The sequence below is a fragment of the Eubalaena glacialis genome, chromosome 7 (genome assembly GCF_028564815.1).
Source record: "Eubalaena glacialis isolate mEubGla1 chromosome 7, mEubGla1.1.hap2.+ XY, whole genome shotgun sequence".
NCBI classification, from domain to species: Eukaryota; Metazoa; Chordata; class Mammalia; order Artiodactyla; family Balaenidae; genus Eubalaena; species Eubalaena glacialis.
This window is the reverse complement of record NC_083722.1, coordinates 87,656,553-87,681,185: the sequence shown is the minus strand read 5'-3', so window position 1 is coordinate 87,681,185 and position 24,633 is coordinate 87,656,553. Positions and strand designations below refer to the sequence as shown.

At 44.8% G+C, this 24,633-nt stretch overlaps 1 protein-coding gene across 4 annotated transcripts in view; it reads left to right on the top strand.

Annotated features, from left to right (window-relative positions):
* Nucleotides 1-2,694: 2,694 nt before the first annotated feature.
* The window catches only part of ADAMTS9 (ADAM metallopeptidase with thrombospondin type 1 motif 9), a 221,351-nt gene continuing 199,412 nt past the window's right edge, over nt 2,695-24,633 (top strand). For 3 of the 4 annotated variants that reach the window (XM_061197111.1, XM_061197112.1, XM_061197110.1), the window contains exons 1-3: nt 2,695-3,178; nt 3,760-4,160; nt 9,239-9,401. In XM_061197111.1, the coding sequence (XP_061053094.1) occupies nt 3,064-3,178; nt 3,760-4,160; nt 9,239-9,401 (679 nt within the window). In that variant the 5' untranslated portion in view covers nt 2,695-3,063. Of the gene's footprint in view, nt 3,179-3,759; nt 4,161-9,238; nt 9,402-11,329; nt 11,461-24,633 lie in introns of those variants that run through there. The other variant, XM_061197113.1, reaches the window with a different exon arrangement.

The window sequence follows — 24,633 nt, the reverse complement described above, 5'->3', positions numbered from 1 at the left end:
ATTTCTTGAGCTCCTACTATGTGCCAGACCTGTATTAAGATGCTGAGGGAAACATCATGAAATATGAATGAAATAGATTAAGAGGATTATTATGACATACTCAACCTTAGAGAAAGGAGTAAGAGAGCCAAAAACAAATCATACATAGCAAAGACAGTTGAGACAATTCTCTTGATGATTTTAGCCACCCTCACCCAAACCAACCCCCCAAAACCTAGCAACATTTCTCATTTATTCATTATATATGATAATTATGAACTTGGACTAAACTGCTGAAACAGAGCTTGAATCTCAAACAGAGTTTGAGACAAACAGAGTTTATCTCTCACTAGTTGGGGGACCCTTATCAAATTATTTTACCTCTTTAAACCTTAATATCCTTAACTGTAAAATGAAATTACTAATACTGCCTGCCTCATAGGGCTGCTGTAAGAATTAAATGCTGTATTAAATGCACAAGGTGTAGCACATGGTATGTACTCAAAGTTGATTATTATCATTATTATTATTCAGATTTTGACCTGAATTATTTAGTTAGCTAGCTCAATCTACCTATTAATTTCAAACATCTTACTAAGATTTTTTTTGAGACTTGTTTATAGATGTAAATTCAGAGGTAAGCAAGTAACACTTAAGAAAGGATGAACAGACTCACTGAGGATGAGAAACTTAGAAATCCAGGCTCTTGGTCACCTCAGGAGGTTGCAAGAGATACTTTGTATTTTTCATCCCTATTAGCTGTGGAAATGATTGGTTGTATTAGGAGCAATTTTAAAGAACCGTAAACAAAGTTCATCCTTTAATGCCAAGTCCTAGAAAGAAAACTAAGGAGAAAGAGTACACAAAGGAAACTTCTACCCTTACATATAATCATTTCTATACTGTTAAATTCTCTATCAGGAGGGATTTAAATTGAAAAAGAGGAAAATTGTTTAATGGGAAATACTGAACACGTGCTACATTTTTGAGTAATTTTATAGTGGATGTCCTAGAATATTTTCCATAGGAATCACCTAATAGTTTGATTTCTTGATATTTTTCTGTCCCTTGCTAAACTCTCAGCATACCTCAGACACTGATTGTGAGGAATTTTTATTACATAATGGAAAGAAAGATTGTGTATTAGCAGAAATGTCTTTTAGTCAATTACTTTGAAGGTTTAAGAAAAAGGTTTAAATGTTACCCTTTAAAAATCTGATTGTGCACTTGACAGGTATTTCTGTTTTGCCATCTTTACGTTGTGTACCCAATCCTAAATCCCAGTCAGACAGATAATGGCAACATTGGTCTATCTGGGTTAACAACTTTTTTAGGAAATTTCAGTCTTGCCAAGTTATTTTTCCCTCTTCCAGGAGAAATATATGCATTAATGTTTCCAGAGTAGTGGACACGTATAGAATATTGCTATTTGGTCCCCGGTGTTGGCAATCTTTGGTATTTTCAACCTTGAGTGCCAGCAGCCTACCAAGCAACAGAAAACTCTCGTTCTGGGATTTTTGGGCAAATACTCATTTTTACAGAAACTGTTTGAAACATCAGGGATTAAACACCTCTCTCCCTCTCTCTTTCCTCCCCGCCCCGACCCCCCCCCCCCCCCCCGCAACCACATCCCTCTCTGGCATGAATTCTTCTGACTTCCAAATATGCATCCCAAGGCAGAGGTAGTTATAGCTTGAAGTGTCAGCTTTGAGCTGCTCCAAGCATCTCTCTGGCAAAAAGCAAGCGGAAGTGATTGAGAAATCCCTCCAGGCACTGGTGCTTCCCCTCGAGTCCACGACAGTCCCCTCTCACTCCTCCCGCCCCCTGCCCCATGCCCATATCTCTAAACCCGGAGGCACTCGGGGGCGCCTAAGTCCCCGCCTCCTCTCGCTGCCCAGAGCGGTTCTTAACCTTTTTTGGGCCCGAGACGTACAGAAAGCTATGGACCTTCTCGCGATGGGGACAGAGGTTGGGAAAAGCACAGCTTTAAAGCTTTGCGAAACTTTCAGGAGACCACGGATTTGAAACACACCGCGAACTGCAAAATAAGAACCCCAGCTCTAAACCTCTTGACTTGAAGCGATTAAACCGAGAGCCGAGCTCCGATGCCAAATCTCGTCCCTAGTGAGAAACTGTAGGAAGGGAAGGCGCTCCTGCGCTGGGCCACTTTCACTTGTAAGAAACCAAAAGAAGGGGGTAGTCAGGGACAGAAATTCATAAAGGGGGAAAGAGAAGAGGGAGGGATGGGGACAGCAGAGAAAAAGAAAAGGAAAGGGGGAGATGCGGAAACTAGAGAGGGAGTGGGGGAAGAGACCACAAGGGGGGAAAGGGGGGGACAGAGAGCGGCACAGAGACACAGGGCGAGGGAGAGAGATTCGGAAGGGGGAAAGAGAGGAGACGGGAGAGAGACAGACTGGGAGCGCCAGGAAAGGGAGAGAACTTTCTCCGCTCTCCCTCCCCAGGGCAGGGAGTCTCAGGAAAGCCAGTCCCGGTGTGGTGGCGGGACCGCAATGGGCTGCCCCAGCGCTCCCGGCGCCTCTGGGAGCACGAGTCCCGCACGGGCGGCCGAGGAGCGGACTCGATCTGGGAGGAGGCGGTCCCCGCTCCCTCCGCTTTCTCCTCCCCTCTCCTAGAGGCGGGGACCTGGGTACTTGAGCAGCGGAGGATCCGCGGCCCCCCCCCCCGCCTCCGCCCCCCAGCCCCCCATTCAAGAAGCCGCTCCGCTATCCCCGCCAGCACAGGGCGCCCGGCGCGCCTCGGAGCGCACGTTCCGCGCCTTCTCCTGCCCGCTCCCTGGACATTATGCGGCCGGGCAGCCGAGCCCCAGTTCTCCTCCTCCTCCTCCTCCTCCGGCTCCTCCTGCGGCCCGAGCGGCTCAGCTCTCGGCAGGCGGCAGCGTTGCTCAGCCGAGCGCAGACGGGACCCTCGCCGCGAGACCTCAGCGACTCCTAAAGTCAAAAGTTGGCGGCGGGCGCCGGGCTCCGAGCGCTCTCCGCGGCCGCTGCCTAGCGTCGCCGCCGCAGCCGCCAAGGAGGGCAGGAGGGAGGGGGGAGTGGGGGCGGCGGGGGAGGGGTGGGGAGCACCATGCAGTTTGTATCCTGGGCCACACTGCTAACGCTCCTAGTGCGGGACCTGGCCGAGACGGGGAGCCCAGACGCCGCGGCGGCCGTGCGCAGGGACAGGCTGCACCCGAGGCAAGGTAACGAGGCTCGGCCACCGGGACCCCTCCGCCCCTGTCGCCAGCTCCCCAGCCTCCGTGTCCGACAGCGGGCACCCCGCAGCGGAGGCCTCTCTCTCTCTCTTCTCCTTTTCCTAGAAAGAATTGTCTCCCGCTTTGCAGCCTCTTCCTTCTTTAGGTCATTCCCAGCCTATTTCTAGAGAGAGACACACTGTGGAACGAACTTTGTCGTCTCCCCCTTCTTTTAGCCGGATCTTTTTCCTTCCCCACCCCAGGTGCCAAGCTACAGTTACTTAGTAACTGGGGGCACCACATCGTGGCGTGTTTTGTTTTATTCAGGGTATTTGTCAGGATCTGTAATCATGTTATGTGTTTTGACTTATTCATTGTCTGGCTCTGACAGCGCCTAACACTGTTCCTGGCACATAGTAGGTGTTCAGCAAATATTCGTCCGGTGACTGAAGGTGAAGGGATTGACTCAAATGGGGGGGAGGAGGGGGAAGCTGGAAAATAACTCAGGACGAAACCGCCCACTTCATTTTTAAATTAAAACTTGCGGAAAATTGAATTATTGGTTCATGTGCCTCTGCTTCTCTCTGCAGTGAAACTATTAGAGACTCTGAGCGAATACGAAATCGCGTCTCCCATCCGAGTGAACGCTCTCGGAGAACCCTTTCCCACGAACGTACACTTCAAAAGAAGGCGACGGAGCCTTAACTCTGCCTCTGACCCCTGGCCTGCCTTCGCCTCCTCCTTTTCCTCCGCTACCTACACCCAAGCGCATTACCGCCTCTCCGCCTTCGGCCAGCAATTTCTATTTAATCTCACCGCCCATGCCGGATTTATCGCTCCAATGTTCACTGTCACCCTCCTCGGGGCACCCGGGGTGAACCAGACGAAGTTTTATTCTGAGGAGGAAGCGGAACTCAAGCACTGTTTCTACAAAGGCCATGTCAATACCAAGTCCGAGCACACGGCCGTCATCAGCCTCTGCTCAGGAATGGTAAGTGGACGCGCACCCCTCCCCTGCCCTCTCGCCTCCTCACCCGCTTCTAGGAGACTTAGTTGCTCTCTCGCCTAAGACCCTCACTGCGCCGTGTCTGCTCTGGCGATAAGTATCAGCTACAAACTTGTTTGCGTCCTACGCTTTGGGTGGCTACACCGGTGAGTGTGCGAGAGGAGCGCACGCATCCGCCCCCGGGGAGTTTTGGATGTTTCGGAGCTTTCTAGGTTCCGAATTCGACTCAGCTGAGTGTTGCCCCACACCGGTAGGTGGCTGGGAAGTCAGTTTCCAAACTCGGAGAGAGTTGTCCTTCCTTCCTGCAAACTCGGCCGCCCAGGAGCGGAGCAGCTGAGCGCAGGGAGAACCCGACTCCTTATTGGCGCGTCTTGAGTCGGGGGTGTGGGCTGAGAATCCCCAGCCACGGGTACGGAGAGTTCCTTCCGTGTGTCTTGGAGGGCGCTGAGTAATCTAGAGTCCCCACGTTCTCTCAGGGCCTTTTTTCACGCGCCAGGAACCCTGAGGCTGAACTGGATTGACAGGGAACAGGTCCCGTCCCAGGAACGGAAGGGTGGGCCGAGGGCTCAGGGGGCGGGGAATGGGGCGGAGCCTACCCTGGACGCTTTGCATTAGGGAGGAAACTGGGAATGGGGGTGCGGCGCAGTGCGACTCTGCACCCTGCTGGTGGGGTGGCCCCAAGAAGCAGAAATACTGGGAGAGAGCTTGGAGAGGCTGCCCGGAGGAGGTTTCAGTTCTTCTGGGGTTTCCACCACCCATGGGGTGCCAGAGAATCGGAAAAGAGCCTGCGGCGCGCGTTTGTCTAGAGAGGGAAGGCGAGAGGGCGGGGCGGCCACCTCTCTGCGCTGCAAAATACGCACTTAGCAGGGGATCCAAGTTGGTACCCCTACCCCCTGCTTAGTTACGCCACCCCCCGCCCCACTTGCCCTCCAGTCGGCCCCACGCGGTATCCGCCCTCTCCCCTCTTGATGTTTGAAGACCCGCTGTAAGGTTCTGACCCGAGCAAGAGCTGTTCTAGGACTTTCCCAAGCGACGTGCGTTTGTGCCTCGCGCTATGACGCAGAAACTATCGCGGGTCTGACTCTCCCAGCGCACGGGCGCTCTGCGCCCTGCGCCCCGTGATAGTATTACTTTTCCCCAGAGCACCCATTAACTCCCCATCGTTACCTTTTCTAAGTGGGAGCTTGGATACTTCCCCGGGGCTCTTGCCTGCTTCCTCCACGCGCTGCTATGAGTGGCTTGAGTCCCGCATCTGGATGTCTCATCTATCTCCGCTGCACAACCGAGGGGTCGGGTGGGGAGCGAGGCAAGCTTGAAGACTCGGAGGGGGGAGGGTTAGCCTGCTGGGATGCGCGGACGAAGATGAACGCCTTTAGCCCCCAGCAAAGCTCCCAGAGCCGCCGTGCGTTGTTGAGATGGTTTGGGGGTGGGCGGAGACGGCAGTTAGGCGAAGGGGAGGGGGTGCTGCGGTGAGTCACTGCTGCCCCAAGACGCCTGGAATCTTTCTGTTCTTAGCAAGGTTGGGGTTTGGGTGGGCACAAGTTAGGTGCTGGAACCCAGAGCATCCCCAAATCCCAAGGTTGTAACCCACAATTCCGGAACCTTACTGATAGGGCTACGTGTGTACGTCCAGTTTGTAAACAGCCTTTACTCCTCCTCCCTCCCCGCCTCCACACCCCGCTGAGTGGCCCCAGCAGCGGTATGTTTTACTGCGCAGGACCTTAATTTCTATTGGCAATTTTAGGTGGTAACTCGCACGTGTTAACTGCGGAGTAGTAACTCTCTCAGGGAACTGAGGGCCGGGACTTCAGAAGGACTGTCTAGACCTTGAGGAGTCCATTTATATTGCGTTTAATTTGCAATCTGGCCCTTTTTTGGGGGGGGGGCAAGGTCTGGCATACATATGAAAAATATGCGAGCTGGCTGTTTCTATCTTCAGGGACGAATCTAGCTCCACAACCCTTGCCCCTTTGTCTTCCTCCTGGAATTTATCTTTCCTCCCAAGATGTCCCCTTACCGTTTCAGTACTAATAGTATCCTGATGTTCCTCGTGGCCCACGCAGGAAACCTTCCTGGAAATCTTTCACTCTTCAGAGTGAGACATGCCAACCTTACCCCCTTCCATCACCCCACCGGTCCGTTATTAGTGTCCCTGAATTCCCTCTCAGATGCGTTTCTCACCTGTTCTGAACATCCCTACTATGACTCTAGACCTCTTTCCCTCTCTCTTCCTCTGTCGTTAGGACTGATGTCTAAGAAATATTTCCATCTGGCTTCTTCTCTGGTCTTTTTTCTTTAATCCCTGCCACACACTACTAACAGATTAATGATGACAAGGCACAAGATCGCATGGGCTACCCTGTTCATTTACTTCACAGACCGCCCCACTGCCTAGTGAATGACTATAAACTCCTCCATCTGGCACTTCAGACCATTGACAGTGTACTTCTTCACCCCTTGCACATCCACATGTCCAGTCTCATCTGTTAAGCTTTCCTTCACAAATCCTGCATTTCAGGCAACCTGCTCTCACGCATTTCTCTACATTTCCCTCCCGTCCTAGTTCTACCTCATAGCCTTTGGGCCTTTGGATTTACTTGGTGATCTCACCCTGCTTCACATGCTCAAATCATACCCTTCTTTCAAAGTGTAACTAAGGTATCTTGTTCCCCAGGAAACCTCTTTGTCGTCCTTCAGACTGCTGTCATCTCTCCATCTCCACTTTCATAGACTCTTACCTCCATACCTCTTTGATGTTTAGTATGCTGTCCCTTGTAGTATGGTTCTTGGAACACGTGTTCTATCCCCTTTTCCTTGGCAGTAAGGTCAGCATCAATTCATTTCTCTCCCGTATTGGAGCCTTGTATATTATAAGCACTTAGTACCTGTGTTTGAATAAATGGTCACCTTACCCAAGAAAGGATTACTCTTCAGTCAAGCAGTTGTTTTGTGAATCAGCCACAAAATTAATTTGACTTCATATAGATACCATTGACTGAAGTCTTACTATGTGTCTTGTACTATAATAAGTATTTTATGTATGCATTATTTCATCTAAATCCTTACAACAGCCCAATCCTTGAAACAACCCATTTTGCTGATGAGGACACTGAGGCTTTGAGAGTTGGGGCCTTGCTGGAGGTTTCACAGCTAGTAAGTGGCAGAGTTGGGGTTCCCACCCAATCCTTCTGACCCGTACTCTTAACCGTGGGCCAGAGAATGAATCTTTGTTCTTAAAGAGAATTTCAAAGTTTTTGTTTGTTTGTTTGTTTTTAAAGGCACTGGACTAGAGTTAGGGTACCTGAGTTCTAGATTCACCATGGGTACTATTCAGCTGCTTCTGTATCACTGAAGGGGATAAGCCAGTTCCTCCCTCTGGGCCTCAGTTTCCCCTTTCAATAATCAAAGGTGCCAGATCTTCACCAGATGGGCTCCCAGATTCTTTCTCAGTATTTATAGCCTGTCTCTAGTAGCTTTCCCATGTTGTAGTCAGCTTCCTGCTCTGTGCTCAGAGAGCACCAGAGTTGTATGTTGAAAATGGAGAGAGGTGCCTGGGTGAAAATAAACTTGTTAAATCACTTCTTCTCTGGACACCAGTTATTCTGTCTCTTATTTTGACACCAGACTACACTAGAGCTGTCTTCTCTTTAAGTCAGTGGTTCATTAGCCACATGGAGAGCTTTTTAAAAAATACAGATGTTAGTCCTCACCTCTGGAAATTCCAAATCTGCAGATACAGGGTAGCGCCCCAAATCTAAATTTTTTTTTCAACTTCCTAGGCTATTTTGACAGTTAGCTGGGTTTGGGAACCCCAGTGTCTTAGCCAAGTGCTTGAAAACTTTATCATGCCTAAGAATTCTAAAATTTCAATTCCTGGGCCCTACCCCCAGATACTTTGATTCAGTAGATCAGATTTGGGGTGGAGTGCGATTATTTGAGACTCTAACTAACTCCTGGATGACGCTCGTGCTGCTGCTGACGTTCAAGGACATTCATTTCCCTGTGTCCAGGGGAAAGTCCAAAGCCTCTGCCTTTTTCCCGCCACTGAGGGAAAAGGAACAATGGAGAAAGAGAGAAGAGCTTGATATTTCTCTTGAAACACTGCCCACCGGCATGGCATGGGGACCTTTTTAGTGTTCTTGTAATGTTTTGTTTGGGTGGTTCAACTTTGAGTCACCATTTATCATTTGCAAAACTTGTTGGTACGTGGGAAGGGGAGGAGAAAGAGTTACCTCTTTCAAGGTGCTTAGAGTGATTGGCAAACGCAAATTGTATCCTGGGGGTTAGAGGCTAACCCTGCAACACCAAAAGCCACTCGTGTGTTCTAAGCCCTTACAAGGTATCACTTTGCTAAGCACTTCACACGCATGATCTTATTAATCTGCACAATAAGTGACAGTAAGTATTTTTGTCCTTAATTGATAAACAAGGAAGCTGAAGCTCAGAGCAGTTAAGGAACTTGCCCAAGGTGGATGGGTAAGTGGCAGTGCTGGGATTGGAACCCCTGGCAGCCTGACTGCAAAGTCTTATCCCATGTCACTCCCTATGGCCAAGGGAAGGTGTGGTAAGAGACTCGTGTGCCAGTGTCACAGGTGGCACCACCTTGAGTGCCTTGTGGTCAACATATGCTTTCGATTTTGAAGTCATAATAAGGCTTCCGTGGGTAAGCTTTTGCTTTTGGAGCTGATACTTGTCCCTGAGTTTCCAGGCTGTCTTAATGCACAGAAACACTCTCTTTCAACAGTCTGTAGGAATGTATATAATTAGAACTTGAGCACCAAGGAAGTATTTCTTACAGACAGGTTTGGATAGCAGGTGCAATAAAGTAGAGTCCAATCAAGGGTAAGGTACTGATACGGCAGAGAGTGGGAAAAAAACCAAAAAAAACAAACAAAAAACACAACTGCTTCTCCAAATATGTCGGGAAGACTTTTCATTTTAAGCAGCCCTCATGGGAAAGGGATTGGGTAAATGGTGCCATTCACTTGGCAACATTCCACTGTCCTTCTCCTCCCAGTGGCTGAGTTATATTAAATCAACCTCTCATCTCTCTTGATTTGCAGCTGGGCACATTCCGGTCCCACGATGGGGATTATTTTATTGAACCACTGCTGTCCATTGATGAGCAAGAAGATGAAGAGGAACAAAACAAACCCCACCTTATCTATAGGCGCAGCACCCCTCACAGAGAGCCCTCAACAGGAAGGCGTGCGTGTGACACCTCAGGTATTTGCTTCCTCCTTAAGCAGAGACCCCCACTGTGTGAGCTGGGTTAATTGCCAGGCCACAAAGATGTAGCTCTTTCACAGGCTACAGAGCGCTACCATTTACATTGTCTTTTATTCAGTCTTCAAGCCAGGTAGGTATATCCCCATTGTATCAGTACAAATGTGGAAACTATGACGAGGTTTAGTAACTTGTCCAAGGTCACACAGGGAATAAGTGACAAATCCAGGATTCGAACTCAAAGAGCAGTGACTCCAAGCCCACTCTGGGCAGAGCTGCCTCTTTTGTTGAAGTTGCTCCCGTTTAGGATTATGCTTTAGTAATGTCTTGAGGCTGTTGTCGCCGTATCCTCAATCAGCAATTGCTTGTGTTTTCTTGCTGTGTTGGTGTTTTCTATTCATTTGGACTTTTTTTTTTTTTTTTTTTTAACAATGTAGGGTTACGAAAAAGTCTTACAGATGCAACGCACAAAAACTTCTATATGTTTATTGAAATTTTCCAATCAACTTCAGTTTAGTTAATGTTCTGTGGCTTCAGGAAATATAGGAATGGAGCTGTGGGTTGCACTGTCAGGTGTCAGTTGAATGCACATATGTCCACCATAGATCTTCCTCCATCCTGGTCAGATTCTTTGAGGCTTGGTGCTGACACACTTGGCCAATGTCAGGGGTATGTCCTCTGGGCACACTGGAAAGCTTATGCTTCTGTATGCTTCTCAGTCTGCAGTCCTGAAGCACCCTTTCACTGTCTTTGAAGCCTAGTTATTTTCTCTCTGATGATAGTGTATCATTAGAAACCATCCATGTATTTGGTCCTGTGTTTTAGGGTGTTGGTTAAAATACCATCTTTTTTATTCTTGGACTTCCTGTTTCTGAAAATTTATCCCTCTCCCTATTCTTTATTTTCAAAAGTTGCTTCCCCAAACTAAATAACTTCTCAGGGTCTTTCTGGCTTCTCCAGATAAGACCGAAATTCAAGACAAAGGGGGTTTTCCTAAAATGATCACTTGTTTCATCTTGTATCTGTATCAGGTTCTTCCACTGTGACAGAGTGTGATGTCCTATTCTCTCCTGGAATTATTACTTCTAAAGTGAATCCTTTAACAAAGGATGACATTGGCTGCTTATAACCTGGTGTAGCCAAGTTGTAGCATATGGCATCGTTAAGTCTTTCGGCTTTATCCCATCCGGTCCTGTGTTCTTAACCACCGGGGCTAGATGGAACTTAACTAAAATATTCTGTCAGTTAGATTCTCTACAGAGCCAAGGGGTGGAGGTGGGAGTCTGAGGGAGGGGTGTACTCAGAAACAATAGCCAGGGTGCCAAGACTGCCAGCTGCTGGCAAGTTCAATGGCAAGACATTTATCACATCTTTTTGACTATGCTAGTAAGAATGTTGACCTTTACTTCTTGAATTCCCAAATCTGAAATAACCAGTGCATATTGTATGCATGTGTCTAAAACATACATATATCATGGAATAAAAAGGAAATATGTGATTCAAGAGAGGAAGAGAAAAGTCTTTCTTAATACTATCATTCCAAAAATCCTCAGGGTTCATTTTTCAATTTAATTATCCAAGTAAATAGACATTTGATTTTCTGGACTAGAGGACAAGTCATTGTCAAGTTCAGTTAAAAACACAAAAAGGAGGGAATCGGAAAAAGTAAAGATTGAGGACAACAAAAGATGCCTTAATTTTTCAGAACAGCTTTATTTGCGTTCTAATTATTGGTGGGGGCCTTTGAGTGCCACCTTTCAAATCACCAGTGCCAACTTTTAGTTTTCTTTCTGGTTTTTGCTTGCCAGTGACCGATATGACAGGCCCTTCCTTCACCCCGTGTGATGAATCAGAAGCCTGGCAGTTTTGATTGGCTCTTTCAAAGGTCGCTGCTGGACTATGCCACTCTGGTTTCTCTCTTCCAGCTGCTTCTGCACCCCTTCTTTGAATTCAGATGCAGGCGGCTCAGAACAGTTGGAGAGAACTTTGGAATATGGCACAGTTCACCAGCAGCCATTAGAGGGATGGACCAGCAGGTCACGGAAACCTCCAAAACCAGGTAGCCTTGGCACAGGGAGTGAAAGTTGGTGGGGGTGGGAGAAGTCCCTCTGGCCAGAGGGGAGAATATCCTCTCTGCAAATGTCGGTTCATTCAGCTTCAGGGATTTCCCCTACTAAGAGCAGTGGTTGGTAATCAGAGATAAACTTTAGAAGTACCCTGGGAGCCTCATGCAGAGTCTTTAAACAAACAAACAAACACCTCTTGCAGGGAAGTGAAATAGAGCAAGAATCAGTGGGTTTACTAAGTGTTCCAGGTGATTCAGAAGTTCAGCTAAATGTGAGTTCCCGCTAAAGTTGGATTTAGGGCAGTAACCACTATCCATAGCCAGTGCTGCCTCTGCCCTGGACTTGGCTCTCTCCTTCACTGCTTTCCATCTTCTCTTCTCATAGGGTGATGGAATATTCGAGCTAGAGGAAACTAGCTCTAGGTCAACATGCTAATTCTACCCAGATGAGCAAAAACTGTAGGCCTGGGATGTTAAGTTACTTATTTCCAGGAGTGATACCCTATATATTCAACAAGAAACCATCAGAATTTGAGGTCGCCCAAGCCTGGGAGCAGGCCCCTGGAAGCCCCCTGCTGAGCTAGGTGTAGCCCTTTAGGTGCTGGATTATGACAGTCTTCCCAGGACAGGGCACTATGGTGGTGACACCTGTTTCCTATAGAATAGAAGTCTTACTCATTTCTGATTGTTGATGTATGTCTAATTTTCAAAAAAGATTCTGAGATAACTTCTATTAAAAAGACATGTGTAGAAGGAGTCTTATATAGTGAAAACTTCATGGGTTTAGAAAGGAGTCTACAACATAATTTATTCATTCATGTGTGCATTTATTCATTCAGCCATGAGCTATTTATTGAGTAACTCCTCTGTACCATGAGGATAAAACCAGGAACCATCTTTATTCCAGTTAGATGTGTGACGTCAAGCACATTTAGAGCATAAAGTAAGAATAACATATACCTTCCAAGGGGGTAGTCAGGACTAAATGAGTATGAAACAATGAAAGCTCCCAGGACAGGTGGTAGACAATCACTGAAAGGGAGATTTTTTTTAAAAAGATTGTAAAAATAGACATTAAAACACCATAGCCAGGGAAAGAAAACTCAAAATACCAAAACCCAAAGTTAATCAGATCTCTGTGATTAAGCTTAGAGCTTCTTGGTTACCTGGTCACAGAAGGCCCATAAGGGACTTGCCGACGGTCCCCCTGCCAGCGAGCAGCAGGGCTGAGAGCCCTTTCTGTACCTAATGCAGCATTTTGAAATTTTATTTCCTGTAACTTTCTCTTAGCCCAGTGACTGTGTTTCTGTTATGCCCTCATTGGTTGTGTCTATGTGTATACACGCGGGCCACTTGAGTGCATCTGCATCGATTTGTGGTTTTCATCCTGTTGGTGGGTTCCTCAGAATTCAGGATGGAGTGTGGGGTGGCTTCTCTTTCTTATGGCGTGCCCTTGTGACTAGTCTCCCCTATCCACTGGGTCCTCAGTTGAGGTCATTGAGGTGACTGCCTGCCCGCCCTGCACATCAGGGGGACCAAGTGGTAGGCTCGTGGGAGCCGTTTGGGAGAGTTTGTTGCTTTTATAAGCCACTTCCTGCTGATCCTTCACATTGCATTTCCAGATGACACCCCAAGTTTTGTCTCACAGACACTCGCTATTTGACCCTGGATTTTGCACAAGAGGATTTAGTTGTTTTCATTAGTGACAGAGACGTGTTTCCCAGTAGGTGAATTGAGAGGAAGGCAGGGGAGAAGGCCAACAGAAGGCTGTTTTGTTTGCCTGGGCCTAAAAGACAGTGTCTCTCTGTTACTAAAATGCCTCTCTCACCCTCCCATCTCAGCAAGGCTAGCTCTTTTGTTTTGTTTTTTTCATAAGGCATTTAAAAATTGTACACTTGTTGACCCATCAGTGCCACTTCTAAGGAAGTAATTGGACAATTGTGTATAGAGGTTTATGTGAGAATACTCAGTCTGGTGTTGTTTAGTATAGCAAAAGGCTGGAAACAACCTAAGTGCCTTTGGTTGGAGGATAGATCAATAATTTATGAAGTCTGCATTTGATGGATTACTATGCAGCCATTAAAAATGATGGCAGGCAAACACAGAAATAGATATATTAAGTGAACACACAAGTGATGAAGTTGTATGTAGGGTATGAGCTCATTTTTTTTTAAATGATGGCAAAGCGTGTGGAGGAGCATATATGTATAAAGAAAAAAATCTGAAGCAACGTGCACAAAAATGTTAAAAGGGACTATTTCTTATTGGTAGGAACATAGGCAGTCCTTCCCTTTTTATTTTATAGTTTTTGCTGCGATTCTATAATAGTTTCATAATCAAAAAATGCAGTAAAAAAAAATGCAGTTAAAAAGAAATGGGGGTGGTGGCATGTAGTTATTTTGTAGCCCCGTGGCACTTGTCACCGGGGACCAACAGCCAAGCCAAGATACCATGTTTTTGCCTTTGGAATGAGATAATCTCAATAACCAGGTAGATAAAATTCCTGCCTTGTGGCTACTTCTTTGGGACACCAGGGTTGGTCAAAGCTGAGGCTCCATCCTCACCCAGCTAAATTGCCCTGTGGCTGTTAGACTAACCAACCTTAGAATTACGATGGGATTACCATGGCTTTAGTCTCTATTAGGCACTGGGGACTCTGCCCATCACCCCCATTAGAATGTACTGTCACTTCTTGGTTGGGCTCGCAAGGATGCGATCACAAAGGCTGGAAAATACAAGATGATGATTAAAGCCATCATTTTTTGGGCTCTTAGGATGCACCTATGGAATCACTGTGCTACACAATTCCGTACATTGTCATATGTAATTCATTCGTCAATACTACAGGGTAGGTATTATTATCCTTATTTTACAGCTGAGAAAATTATAGCTCAGTGACGTTGAGCCACTTGTCCAAAGTCACACAGCTGGTAGGAAGTGGGCCTGACACTTGAACCCAGATCTGATTCCAGGGTGCTATGCTGTGAGCCAAACTTCATTGAAAACACAAATGGAAGCTGCCATCTAGAAAATCCTTTTTCACTTAAATTTTCAGAGCATCCCTTTTGACTTCTATGTAATCTCGTCCTTAACTAATACTAACAGTGGCTAATGTTTGTTGAGTGCCTATTGCATGGCAGGCACTGTTGCAAGTGCTTTACATGGATTATACTTAATCCTTACCTCAACCTTCATTTTTGCAGATAAGAAAACAGAGGCATAGAAAGGTCCATAAGGGTTATAGAGCTCCTAAACATACCATTTTCCATAACCCTTTTGTCCTTGACTAGTTAAAGGATTTTTTGACCTGTCCCTTTGTTGATTCGATTGCATTTTTTTTTTTTTAATAAATTTATTTATTTATTTTTGACTGTGTTGGGTCTTCGTTTCTGTGTGAGGGCTCTCTCTAGTTGCGGCGAGCGGGGTCCACTCTTCATCGTGGTGCACGGGCCTCTCACTATCGCGGCCTCTGTTGTTGCGGAGCACAGGCTCCAGACGCGCAGGCTCAGTAGTTGTGGCTCACGGGCCCAGTTGCTCCGCGGCATGTGGGATCTTCCCAGACCAGGGCTCGAACCCGTGTCCCCTGCATTGGCAGGCAGATTCTCAACCACTGCGCCACCAGGAAAGCCCCTCGATTGCATTTTTATATGAATTATTTTTTTTTAATAATTTTTTAAATGCCTTCCTAGAATTTGATTTGATATGAGGAGGGTTGCCTGCTGCCCGGAGTTCCCACCAAGGCTCTGATGACTCACAGAGGCCTGTGTCTCCAGCTTGCCTCCGTTGGAGTGTGTACTTGTTACACATTAACCTCTTGGATGCCATTAATAATTTAGCATAGATTAGCTGATTAGATTAGCTGCCCTGAAAGTTGGGCCCAAATGGAGTGAGAGACAGAGGTAAGGAGCAGACCTCTGAGGGGGGCTTCAAGTAAACAATTCTGGGACAGCTTGAAGGTTCCAGGCAGTGACAGAAGCTTTGCCTGCCCTCATAGTCCTGCCTGGATGTAAGCAGGTCTGGTAGTTGTGGGCTAATTAGTGATTTGTGTGAGAGGCCAGCGTGCTGCCATTTTCCCACAGCCTTTTTCTCTCCTCAGATCCTTCCCCTCAGCTTTGTAGCCTAAGAACAGGCCACATTGAAGGAACCATGTGCTGGTCAATGTGAAAGCACATTATGAGTTTTTCCATTTACTCCTGGAGCATATTCTGGGGAGGAAGACGTGCCAGTTATTCCCATTTTACAGATGAGAAAACTGAACTCAGCGATGTGAATGAACTTGTCCACAGTGTGTAAGGGAAACAGCTGGCCCTCAAACCCAGGACCGAGTGGACTCTTTAAAGATGGATTGTGCCATTTGGGGTTTATTGTTTTGGCTTAATTTCTTTTCATTTACCTCTTTCTGTTCCTCATCCATCTTTATACCTTTTTTCCCTTTTTTATATTTTTGTCTTTATGTCTAATAGTCAATAAAAACAGTGACCTCTAAAATCCTCTGTAAATTTCTAGAAAAGCACTGTTTTAAATAACTGAATTCTTGAGCTTATTTCTTCACCTTTATCTTTCTTGTGGCATTTATATTAAACTAATTGCTTTTCTTTTGTTTTAACATTCGTATTAATAGTGCAACACTCCAAAAAAATTGGCAAAGGAGAGTAAAAAAGAAACTTCTAATACAGGAACTGTTCTCATCTAATTTTTTAAAAATTTTCATCATGTTTTTTAAAAAGTGTTTTATTACAAACATCTTCAAACACACAAAAGTAGAGGCAGCAGTAAAGTGAAGCACCAGCATGCACCATCTACATTTAATGATGACAGATTTTTTTTCCACATTTGCGTCTTATTTTTCCTTTTTGTTGGAGTATTTTAAAGTAAACACAGGTATCGTGACATTTTCTAGGTACTCCAATATGCACCTCTGAAAAATGAGGATATTTTCTAACATAACTGTAGTAGTATTTGTCAGGGTGAGCAGGATCAACAGTAGTTACTCCGTATCACCTAAACAGTATCTATGTTAAAATTTTCCCGATTGTCCCCAAATGCCTTTTTACAGTCCATTTGTTTAGATGATGATCTAAACAAGGTCCACACGTTGCGATTGATTGTTAGGTCTCTTAAGGAACTTGTCGCTTTGTTGTCATTGCTGCTGTTGTTAAAATCGCTATTTTCCATCTACATTTAGTTATGCTCCCTATGGCCCATTTTTCCTTTCCATTTCTTTTACTCCTTGATTCATCTTTATCATAAGGTCAGGGTGCATTTGCACGAGCTTGGAAGAGCAGGGTCAGCCCCCAAACCCAGAGCACATAGCAAGAACAAAGCCACCAGGAATGAGCCACTTATCAGAGTAATTTCCTTGAGCACAAAAGGCGGTGTGTTAGGTTGGTTTTGGACTCTTTGTCTGGAGTACCTTGATAGCCTTCTTTTTTTTTTTTTTTTTTTCCAAAGCCACCAGTAGAAAGATCCTCAGTTTACAATATTCACTGAGCCTACCTTAGCTACCATTCAGGAATTTCACTCACCTGTGTTTTGAAGCCCAGAAGAGCCAGTTTGCAGTTGGGAATGTCAAACGTCAGGTTAGGTTTGGATGTGAAATTAATCTCCGTGATGTATGATGTGCTTTCCTGCCCCCTCCCACGAGCCTTTTGATAAGATTCTGGACCCACAGATAGCCCGAGGGTGGCCTGCTTCACCTTGATCCCAAATCAGGGGCTTTCCCTGTCACCTGTCATCAAATCTGGGTGGTTTATTTTCCTTGCTTCAAAAACCCATTCACTGCCCCAAGGAAAAGGGTCAGAAAGATACTTGCTAGTTTGTTCATCTTCCCAGTAACCTCCTGAAACAGGTTAAGATGCATGTCCTCTAAGGAAGGGATGTAAGAAATGGCAGAAGGCTAGGACAGAGGGCTGCCATCAGATGTACAGGCTGCCAGTGGCAGGAGGTACTTGGAGTTAATCTGAGGGCTTTCAGACCTTCACCTGAGCAGGTTTTTGAAGTAAGACATTGGAGAATCTCTCGGTTCTCTTCATATGAGCGTTCTCTTCATCTAAACCCATTCATTTAATAAAGTGCTATTTACTCATATAATTGAGGTTTAAATTTTTTGTTTGTTTCTTTCAGTTTTATTGAGATGTAATTGGAGGTTTACATTTTTAAATTTGCATCTGCCAGAGTTAGGTTCTTTGTGATAATCAGATTATTATAGGATCATTATTGTAGCTATTTACGGATAACCAAAGTCTGCTCGTGTCTGGCCCAGACTTCTGCATGGACATTCTGTACAACTGCAACTCACTAATAAGTACGAAGTGTTCCGCATATCACAAAAAAGGAGCAGGAGGAAATGCAAGATGTGGTGGTGTATTCATGTGGGTGGTGGACTCTGAGAGGGAGTAAAATTAAACAAGGGGCAAATGTTCATTTTTTATTGATTCCTCATCTCTCACGTGACATTGGAATTAGAGTGGCGTGTTGAGAATGCACTTAGCCTGTGGTGTTTGGAAAAAGTTCAAGTTCATGTGCTGGACCTCAGAATTTTTCTGCTAAGATTTTATTTTAATATTTTACAAATCTTTTTATTTTCCATTAATATTTTCTAGTGTTTTCTTCCATTTTTTTCTGTTAAGGTGTAATTTGCATGCAGAAACAGTCGTCTTTTCTCGTGTATAATTCTGCAAGTTTTGGCATACAGTCAGGTAACGATTATCACAGTCAAGATAGAGAATGATTCCTGCTGTGCTTTGCGGCACTATAGTTTTCTATATAGTTTAGCTTTTTCTGTCTCTGTAGTTTGGCTTTCTCCAGAATGTCACATAAATGGAATCACTAAGCGTGGTGCATTTGAGGTTCATCCACACTGTTGGCTGTATCAGTAATTCATCCCTTTTTATTGCTGAATACTGTTCCATTGTGTGGCTAGACCACAATTTGTTTACCCAGTTGAGGGATAAAGTTTTGGCAATTACAAATAAAGCCACTGTAAACATTTGCCTGCAGATTTTGGGGTGAACATACGTTTTCAGTTGGGTAAATACCTAGAAGTGAGATATCTGGGTTATGTGTGGTAAGCATATGTTTAACTTTATAAGAAACTGCCCATCTCCTTTTCAAAGTGACCGTACCATTTTGTAGTCCCAGCAGCAGGGTATAAAAGGTCTACTGCATCTTTGCCAGCACTTGGTATTGCCAATATTTTGTTTGTTTGGTTTTATTTTTTAATTTTAGCCATTCTAATAGATGCGTAGTGGTATCTCGTAGCAGTTTTAATTTATGTTTCCCTAATGACTAATGATGTGCTTATTCGCCATCCATGTATTTTCTTTGGTGAAGTGTCTGTTCAGATCCGTTCCATTTTTTAAAAATTGGAATGTTTGTTTTCGTATTATTGAAGTTTGAGAGTACTTTATACTGTATTCTGATATAAGCCCTTTATCAAATATGTAGTTTGCAAACACTTTCTCCCAGACTACGGCTTGTCTTTTCATTCTCTTCACTTGCAGACACTTATTTCATACATGGTTTCCTTTTTTTATTGCAAACATTTCATGTCCTGTGGATTTCATGCTGTCGCAGGATGACACTGCAGGAAAGCATAGTAGAGAGTGAAGTTTAGTGTTTGTCCAAGACACAGGTACAGAGACATGGACTAGGAAAGACTGACTTAGGTCTGGTTATTCAAAGCCATTGTCTGTGCCAACAGAAAGGGATAGTGTTGTTTTTATTTCTAGTTGATATCTGGAAACACAACTTTCAATTTCAAGCCCGTGTAGTTAATGATAGGAACGGGTTCCTCTTGGCTTATGGATGAGAATAGTTACAAAGGAAGCCGTCAGTTCCTAAGAATGCAGCTATGTTCTATTGCACATGTATGCACACAGGAGAGAAAACCAAAGGACAGTGAGACAGAGACACACATAGAAGTTAGTAGTGCAAGACTCAGCCCTGGATGACCACATGCTCTTCGGGGAATAGGAATGGGAGACATGACTCTATTATTCCCCAGTGTTCCTATGCTGTGCTTTGTGGGCAGTATAATGGTTTTCCAAAGGTAACTTTGGTTATGTGTTAGTTTTTTTCCTTTTAAGCCTATTTTCCTAATCCTCACATTTGATGCTATTCCACTGTAACAAGTCAAATTAGGGTATAGAAATAGTTTTCAGAAACTATTACCTATTTTCGTAGGTCCAAAATAAACACTTTGCAATGAGTACTGGAGATACATATATGGCACCTTCCTTGATGTTTTTAACATCAGCCATAGCTCACTTCTTTTCTGTTGGTCTTTCTCCGTGGCAGTTATTCTGTCCCCTTCTACCTGCCCACCCTGCGTACCGTTTGGTGATTTCTTTGATACCCTCTCTAAGTGGCCAGGAGAGGAGACTGTTGGGTTTTGCCCTTTTTGAATCTTAGGACTTCATTTTTTGGCATTTTTCACTCATAAAATATAAGAACTCATCATTTTTCAATACTGGAAGGAACTTTAGAGAACTTCGAGTCCCTGTCTCTGTGGATAAGAGGATCGAGGGTCAGAATTCTGAAGGAATTTGTAATCTTAGAGCTAAAACGAATGGAAAAGTGAGCCGTGAACACAGACCTCTTGGTTCCCGCTCCTGTGTTCTCTCCAGGCTGGAAATCAAGGAAAAGCTGTCCATGGATGGTGCCTGCAAGGGGTATGTTCAAAAGTGCAATTCAAATGAGGTTTTGGGAGTGCTACTGGGTTTATTTTAAGTGTAAGGATAGTTAAGAATAAACTAGTGAGATCGTTTAAGAAGTTATATCACGACTTTAGAGAAAGATATTAGGCTTTTAATTCACTTAAGGGAGTAAGTTGTCAAGAGCAAGAGCTGAATGTACGGCAGCTAAATATCTGAGCTGGGCCAGGGTGCTGCAAGATGTTGGCCTGTGGTTGGGAGGGTCCCTGGTGAGTTCAGCCTGTGGTCAGAGTACAGTGTGTCCCTGCAACCACTCATGATCATGGTGGCCAGAACAGGGACATCAGGATGAAGAAGGGTTTCTACCGCAGGCCTGGTGTGTAAACGCGTCCTCAGTTGCCTGTAAACTGGGAGACTTGTGTATCAAAGGAATGTGGGAGATATACTCCCTAGGAATTGGTTAGAAGCCTTTTTAAAGGGCTCCAGCCCAGTGCTCTTTAATCTCTGATACGAGAGCGATACCTAGACCCGCCACAGGCATCACAGGGCCACCCAAGAGCTGCAGTGAAATGGCACATAGCAGGAGCCCCTTTATTCCAGCAGCCTTAAAAGGCTGCTCATCTTCAGTAATGAGTTGCCACAGCCAAAATACCCCTAGAGCACTTACTTTGCACCAGGCCCTATTTCAACACTTTCTGTGTATTAAGTCGCTTAGCCCTTCCCACCACCCTATTAAGAAAGAACCATTATTATCTCCATTTCACAGATGAGGAAACTGAAGCACAGAGGGCTTCAGTGACCTGGCCAAGGTCCCACAGATTGAATGCACAGATGCTGGGATTTGAACACAGATCTCCCTGACTCTCAAACTCTTATCAGCACATCATACTGCCTCCTGAATGCACTGCCCTGTACCACAGCCAGTAGCCCCATGTGGCTCCTGAGCCCTAGAAATGGGGCTGGTGCTGCATGTTGAAAGCATAATATTTTGCATGTATTAGGGTAAATAGAATATATCCTTAAAGTTAGTTTCATCTGTTTCTTTTGACTTTTTAAAATTTGGCTACTAGAAATTCTTACTTCCACGTGGGGCTCACATTTTATTCCTCCTGGAGAGTGCTGGTCTGGAAGATCCCAAGCCATGTTGCAAAGGGGCCTGTGAAGCAGCCATCAAAAGCAGACTGCAGACGATGCAGGGTGATTGTAGGCAGCTGGGGTCCCGCTGGGTAGAAGGAGCCCATCTCCCCTTACTGCTAAGAGATGGGATGAGTCAAAGCCAGCATTTCCTGAGGGGTATTTTGCAGGCTGTTAATAGCAAAACCAAACAATTTCTCAGTAAAATACAGGCCCAGGTATGTTCAGCATTTTATACTATTTCAAATAGATGTGCTTTCAATAATTTCTCAAGTTATTTCAAGGGTTTCAGTTTCCTCATTTATGAAATGGAGATAATAGTCCCTGTCTATTATTCTAATAGTCCCTGTGAGGAATAATCAGGTTAATCCATGTAAAGTTCTTCGAAGAGTGCCTGGCACAGAGGAAAGCGTAAAACAAACGTCAGCCAGTATTATCGTAGCAGTGTCATCGTCACATCGTCACAGCAGTTACCGTGTGCAGTTGAAGGAGCTGCAGGATGTTGAATGAGGGAGCGTGCGGCAGGGCCTTTGGGGCAAGTGTCCCAGCTTGCACACCTGAGTCAGCCAATTTACCTCCGCAGGTAGCTAGAGGTACCCACCCCTTGGAAGGTGGTGTGATGACCCTCAAACACGCCTCCCACTACCCGCCACCTGTCACCCATCACAGCCCCTTGAACTACAAGAAGCTTCTCCGTTGTTTTCTCCCAGTGGCATCTCCTTCTGTCCCTGAAAGGAAAACCCATCAACAAACTCCTCTTCATCTTGTTCTATTTCCAGGGACTTTTCAATCCCCTCATAAATTGGCCAAGATCCCGATTCCATAAGATGATAAGTTTCCCGATTCCATGGATGAACAAAATGTAGACTGGTTTCTTTCCTGCAAGACTTCTCAGAGCTCTTAAAATGCTAATGTGTGTGCAGAAAGTCCCAGATGTGAATGCTGCGTAAAGCATTTTGCAAACCCACTTGATTTGTTTTTGGAAATATCTTCAGGGACAAACGTTCTGTAAACCACTCCTGGGGAAACACTGTCTATAAAGGTTTTGCCCAGCTAAAAAGGAAATCTCTCCCACCACTGCCCTTTGCACCCATGTCCCAATGGTGTTGTCCGTGGAGCACTGTTAGATGCTGGGCATGCCACTTCCCCTTCCCCCCCCAAAAGCTAACAGTTTGTCCAGAGAAATGGGCTTGGGGACGTGACTCTCCTGGGTATCTAGGGATTCACTGTTGTTTTTCAGGCTATCAAATGGAGGACCCCTAAACAAAATTAAACCTTGGTGATTTTCATTCATACGCTTTAGACCTTTATATACACAGAAGAATTCCTTCCCTTAGTTCCTTCCCCACCCGGTTTCTGGAAACACATTGTTCTTTACTAGAACATTCATTGGTTTTATGGCTATTTTCGTTTTTATGTTTTATCTCTTCCCACCCACCCCCATATTGTGCTTGTTTACCCATCTTCCTCTGATCCCAGTAGACTGTGACATTCATCCCATGGGGTCCCCATTTGAAGGCTTCATTGAGTAACTCTTTGAGGGCAGATCTTAGATGGGACTAGAACAGAGGGCCAGGAGCTGCCATCGGCTTCCATGTTTTGTTTCCTGTATGTGATCGGCCTTTGGAGCCAGTTGAAAGGTGGAAGTATCTGTGGCATTTCTTTCCATCTAATTACATCTCTGACTAGGTCTTCCCACGTCAATCTGCATGTGCCTCTTAACCTAGATTGGAAGTTCCGAGGGAACAAGGGCTGGTCTTTATGACTTTCCTTCCTTCCTCCCCTCCCTCTCTCCTTTCCTTTAGAAGATTCTTTCAAAAATAGAATGGTTTTGTTTGAGAAACCCTGACGTCAACATTCTAATTCATAAAGAGGGGCTGTTTTGCATACTACTAGTAAAGCAATAACAGCTAAAAATCCTTATCGCATTAAATATTTAATGGATCTTTCCTGTGCACCGTGCTCTGTGCCATGGGCATTTTACGTATTATCTCTTTTAACCCTCACAGTTACCCTTTAAAGTACGTGCTGTTAGTATCCTTATTTTACAGATGAGAAAACTGAGCCTTTAAGATAGGAAATTGCCCAAGAAAGGGCAGCTACAGCAGCGCTAGGGCAGGAACGTGAACCAGGGCTAGTCTGGCTCCAGAATCCAAGTATGAAACCACTACCGACTCCCGGTCCACTTCCTTCTGGCTGTCAAGTCCTGGAGGAGCAGAAAGGGGACTTGCTGAAATCCTTGCTCGCCAGTCTTCCCTTTGGTCCTGTGCTGTGATCCCCCTGCCCACTTAGACCATGAGGTCACAAGGTGGCTCAGTGCCTTAAGGAGAATTCAGTTAAATTTTGATAAACCTTATAAACATAGAGAGCAATAATTAACTTCCCAACTGTTAAAGTTAACATGCGAATCTCCTTAGCTCAACCCCAGTGGGTAGGAAACACTCAATGAGTAACTGCAGAATAACCAGGCCCGGATGTTATTTTCTAAAATAATTCCAGTTATTTAGTAATGTTGTATGCATTTTGTTGCATGGTAATGTGAAATGAAGCTCATTTAAAACATTCTTATCAGTAAATAAGCAAATGTTGTTTAAGTTTTTAGCTGTCAGGTTTTTTAATATTGATACCATCTTAAATTTTTATGATACTTTCTTTTTAAAGATCAGCCCCAAGTTTTACTTCTGTTTTGTTGTTGCTGTTGTTTATTTCAACTTAGCCAGTGCCCTGCACAAAATAGGTGCAAAAAATAATATTTTAAAATTCAGTTTATAATTTACAAGGAATTTTCTACACACTTTCGTATTTAATTCTCAAAATAGCCTTAAGGTGGAAACACCTATTTATATACCCATTTAAGAGGTCAGGAAACTGAGGCCAAGAGAAGTAATTCAGAAAAGGTCATTTAAGGGTGTAAACAACTTACCATTAAAATGATTTTAAGCCAGAAAATTGTTTTTCAGAAGAATAGTCTCTCTCCCTTAAATGGTTCCTTTTAGTTCGAACTCACTACATGACTTCATAACTGGTAAAAAATAGAAGAAAAAAAAAACATTTATTGGTTGCTTCCTGTGTGCTGCATACTTTATATGCATGATCTCTAGTTGTTTCTCAAAACAACTCCTTGGAAGAGGTAGTGTTCTTACTCAGCTTTGTAAGTGGAAGAAATGAGGGTGAGAAAAAGTCAGTTATTTGCCCAAGGTCAAATAGACCTTGAAGCTTGCTTTCTCCAGAGCACAATATCTTAGAACAGTGGCTGTTAGTAGTAGTGTAAGCATCACCGTTCCCCTTCGTAGTTCTCAAGGCCAAAACAATTGTAAAAGTCAACATTAAGTCGTGTTCTTGGAATAAAGCATTATAACTATAGTGCCTTTGACTTGGC